This window comes from Babylonia areolata, chromosome 1, assembly GCF_041734735.1.
Source record: "Babylonia areolata isolate BAREFJ2019XMU chromosome 1, ASM4173473v1, whole genome shotgun sequence".
In the NCBI taxonomy this organism is placed as follows: Eukaryota; Metazoa; Mollusca; class Gastropoda; order Neogastropoda; family Buccinidae; genus Babylonia; species Babylonia areolata.
Window position 1 is genome coordinate 3,423,210 of NC_134876.1, and position 5,000 is coordinate 3,428,209.

Consider the following 5,000-nt stretch of genomic DNA (forward strand, 5'->3'; position numbering starts at 1 on the left):
ACGGGACCTCGGTTTATCGTCTCATCCGAACGACTATACGCTCAATTTGATGTTTCAGTCAAACTTGCGAGAAAGGGTAAGACTGGGATTCGAACTCAGTTCCTCACTGACAGTGTATTGGCATTACCATTCTGTCACCGTCCTCTGGTACCACCGCTCAAGCCACCAGCGTGTTTAGGAGTTTCTTTATAACTCTAAAACCTGCAGATCCAAAGGTGAGTTTCCCTTCAGACAAATAATCGGGGTATGAACGAAAGCAAAGAAAAACGAAACTGTTACAGGGAAGTCAGCCCTTACAGTTCTTTGTCTCGACCCTACCGACAAAAAGTTCTGGCAGCAATGACAAGAACCCTAAAATGATCAACGTGGTCTCTCTCTCTCTCTCTGTCTCTGTCTGTGTCTCCGTCACTGTCTCTCTTTGTCTCTCTCTGTGCCTCTGTCTCTGTGTGTCTGCGTGTCTGTGTGCCTCTCCGTGTTTGAAATGTCTGTTCTTGTTCTTCACAGACTGGGCGAAACCAGACATCTGTTCTCAAGGGATCGGGCCCAGTATCATCAGGACTTCTTCTATACAGCTACGGCTTGGACACTAATGACTCAGTCCTTAATTAACATTGATGTCCTAGCTGTTAATCAAAGAAGGCAGACTATCCGGGGCAGAAGTGACCAACGCCCACATTGTGAAGGCGGGTACAGTCCACATTGTGAAGGCAGGTACAGTCCACATTGTGAAGGCAGGTACAGTCCACATTGTGAAGGCAGGTACAGTCCACATTGTGAAGGCGAGTACAGGTCATCACTATTATTCACCATGATGACCGCCATCATCAAAGATAATGTGTGTACAGTCAAAACACACGTCATCCAACTTAGGTGGGTTTTTTTCCATTTATGTTTTTAACCCCTTGACTGCTGCTGGTGAGCATGCTCTTCAGTGAAGGGGTTAATGCCTAAGGGTGATACGATTGAGGCTGCGCAGATCAAGACGACGCTCACCGTTCTTTCTTTGGGCCTCCCTCGTCTTCATGGGATCGCATCACTCGATCAACAAAATGAAAGGCATCACGCAAAACTGCACAGGAATTAGTTCTTGTATTTACCCCCCCACCCATAACGGAGTATGGCTGCCTACATGGCGGGGTAAAAGCCTACTCGTGTACACACGAGTGAACGTGGGAGTTGCAGCCCACGAACGAACGAACGAAGAAGAAGAAGAAGAAGAAGAAGTTCTTGTACTTCAAATTCATGTCACACTGATTTCGTTTCATCAACCTTCAGCAGTAAAGGGGTTAAGACCACGTGAATGTACGTACACAGACATATAACCCTCACTACCCTTCTTTTTTCTTCTTTCTTCATCCTTCTGCGTATCTAGTATCTATTAATCTACCGTCGGACTATTGTCATAAATCTGCGAAGGACTGGAGAGTTTTTGTGGAAAAAAAAAGACAAAAAACAACCTCCTTCCCACCCACCCCCAACCCCACCCCCCCACACAAAACCGTGATAAAACAAGACATATTTACAAAAGAATCAAGAAGGGAAGCAAAAATTCCACAGCACAGCACAGAACAGCACAGCACAACTCAACACAGCAGAGCACAGCACAGCACAGCACAACACAGCACAACACAGGACAGCACAGAACAGCACAGCACAACACAGCACAGCACAGGACAGCACAACACAACACAGCACAGCACAGCACAACACAACACAGCACAGCACAACACAGCACAACACAACACAGCACAGCACAACACAACACAACACAGCACAAGAACACAATACAGCACAACACAGCACAGCACAGCACAGGACAACACAGGACAGCACAGCACAACACAGCACAACACAGCACAGCACAGGATAGCACAACACAGGACAGCACAGCACAGGACAGCACAACACAGCACAGCACAACACAGCACAACACAGGACAGCACAGCACAACACAGCACAGTTTCAGTTTCAGTAGCTCAAGGAGGCGTCACTGCGTTCGGACAAATCCATATACGCTACACCACATCTGCGAAGCAGATGCCTGACCAGCAGCGTAACCCAACGCGCTTAGTCAGGCCTTGAGGAAAAAAAAAAAGAAAAAAAAAAGAAGAAAAAAAAGGTGAATAAATGATATATAAGCAAATAAGCAAACAGCACAACACAGGGCAGCACAGCACAGCACAGGACAGCACAGCACAGCACAGCACAGGACAGCACAGCACAGGACAGCACAGCACAGGACAGAACAGCACAGGACAGCACAACACAACACAGCACAACACAACACAGGACAGCGCAACGCAGCACGCAACACAACACAACACAAGAACACAACACAGCACAATAATAACAATACAACAAATCTACAACAAAGCACAGGACTGATTGCTGTCACTGTCACTGTCACCGTCACCGTCACCGTCCCTGTCCCTGTCACTGTCCCTGTCCCAGTCACTGTCACTGTCCCTGTCACAGTCACTGTCACTGTCCCTGTCACAGTCACTGTCCCTGTCACTGTCCCTGTCACCGTCACTGTCCCTGTCACTGTCCCTGTCCCTGTCACAGTCACTGTCACAGTCACTGTCACCGTCCCTGTCACAGTCACTGTCACCGTCCCTGTAACTGTCACTGTCCCTGTCACAGTCACTGTCACCGTCCCTGTCACTGTCCCTGTCACAGTCACTGTCACTGTCCCTGTCACAGTCACTGTCACCGTCACCGTCCCTGTCCCTGTCACTGTCCCTGTCCCTGTCACTGTCACCGTCACTGTCACTGTCCCTGTCACAGTCACTGTCCCTGTCACAGTCACTGTCACTGTCCCTGTCCCTGTCACAGTCACTGTCCCTGTCACAGTCACTGTCACTGTCACTGTCCCTGTCCCTGTCCCAGTCACTGTCCCTGTCCCTGTCACAGTCACTGTCACTGTCACTGTCCCTGTCCCTGTCCCAGTCACTGTCCCTGTCCCTGTCACTGTCACAGTCACTGTCACTGTCCCTGTCCCTGTCCCTGTCACAGTCACTGTCCCTGTCCCTGTCCCAGTCACTGTCACTGTCACTGTCCCTGTCCCTGTCACTGTCACAGTCACTGTCACTGTCCCTGTCACAGTCACTGTCACTGTCCCTGTCACTGTCACCGTCACTGTCCCTGTCCCTGTCACAGTCACTGTCACTGTCCCTGTCACAGTCACTGTCACTGTCACAGTCACTGTCACAGTCACTGTCCCTGTCCCTGTCACTGTCCCTGTCACAGTCACTGTCCCTGTCCCTGTCCCTGTCACAGTCACTGTCACTGTCACCGTCACTGTCCCTGTCACCGTCACTGTCCCTGTCCCTGTCACAGTCACTGTCACTGTCCCTGTCCCTGTCACAGTCACTGTCCCTGTCACAGTCACTGTCACCGTCCCTGTCCCTGTCACAGTCACTGTCACTGTCACTGTCCCTGTCACTGTCCCTGTCCCTGTCACAGTCACTGTCCCTGTCACCGTCACCGTCACTGTCCCTGTCACAGTCCCTGTCCCTGTCACCGTCACCGTCCCTGTCACCGTCACTGTCCCTGTCACTGTCCCTGTCCCTGTCACCGTCACTGTCACTGTCCCTGTCACAGTCACTGTCCCTGTCCCTGTCACCGTCACCGTCACTGTCCCTGTCACAGTCACTGTCCCTGTCACAGTCACTGTCCCTGTCACTGTCCCTGTCACTGTCACTGTCACTGTCCCTGTCACAGTCACTGTCCCTGTCCCTGTCCCTGTCACAGTCACTGTCCCTGTCCCTGTCACTGTCACTGTCACTGTCCCTGTCACAGTCACTGTCGCTGTCCCTGTCACTGTCACTGTCCCTGTCACAGTCACTATCACTGTCCCTGTCACTGTCCCTGTCACAGTCACTGTCACTGTCACTGTCCCTGTCACCGTCACTGTCCCTGTCACTGTCCCTGTCCCTGTCACCGTCACTGTCACTGTCACCGTCACTGTCCCTGTCCCCGTCACCGTCACTGTCACCGTCACTGTCACTGTCACCGTCACCGTCACTGTCACCGTCACTGTCACTGTCCCTGTCACTGTCACTGTCATCACTTACGTCCTATGGCCTTGTTGATGTGCCACTCTGTCATCCCCCTGTTCATGCACAGCTGTTTGAGGATAGCCAGTTGTTTCTGGAAACAGACCACCATCATACACAGTTCACTTTCTGCTTAACACGATCACATTCAAATAATTATAAAATTCAATACGTGTGTGTGTGTGTGTGTGTGTGTGTGTGTGTGTGTGTGTGTGTGTGTGTGTGTGTGTGTGTGTGTGTGTGTGTGTTCTATGAAACGCATTTTGTTTAAATCTAAGCCTTATTTACTTCATAGCTTTTATTATCTGATTCATCTCTTAAGTGTGCTTTGTGTGTTCTATGAAACGCATTTTGTTTAAATCTAAGCCTTATTTACTTCATAGCTTTTATTATCTGATTCATCTCTTAAGTGTGCTTTTTCATTCATATGAACACACTGGATGTTTTCCATTGTCAGATAGCGGTTGATATGTTTTTTAAGGCCTGTTTATAGTCAACTGGATGATGAAAGGCGCTTTGAGCAGCATTGGTGCTGGATATCGCCCCATAGAAAAAAAACAACTATGTATTATTATTATCATTATTAACAAAATAACTACAATCACCGGTATAACATATGGCGGGACATTTCAAACAAAACTGTCCCTCACAGTGTCTGAGACAGACTTGGTTCTGAAAGAAAATGTTTTCTTTTCGTGTGTGAGTCTTTGAATATTTTGTAATTCATACACACCATACATTATGATTTGAATACATTTTCCTGGCCTGACTGCTGCTGGTTTCATTTGATGCTCTCTCTCTCTCTCTGTCTTTGTCTGTCTGTCTGTCTGTTTCTCTGTCTGCCTGTGTCCATATAATGAAACTTAACCTAAACCATAACAGTGCGTAATATACCAGGAACTTCAACCCTTCAATCAAAGTGATGGTACGAGTCCTTTTTCG

The 5,000-nt window shown here is 48.8% G+C and overlaps 1 protein-coding gene across 10 annotated transcripts in view; it reads right to left on the bottom strand.

Annotated features, from left to right (window-relative positions):
• The window catches only part of LOC143297814 (uncharacterized), a 213,081-nt gene that overhangs the window by 4,993 nt on the left and 203,088 nt on the right, over positions 1–5,000 (bottom strand). For all 10 annotated transcript variants that reach the window (XM_076610614.1, XM_076610362.1, XM_076611028.1 and 7 more), the window contains one exon: positions 4,077–4,152. In XM_076610614.1, coding sequence (XP_076466729.1) covers positions 4,077–4,152 — 76 coding nt within the window. The remainder of the gene's footprint in view (positions 1–4,076; positions 4,153–5,000) is intronic.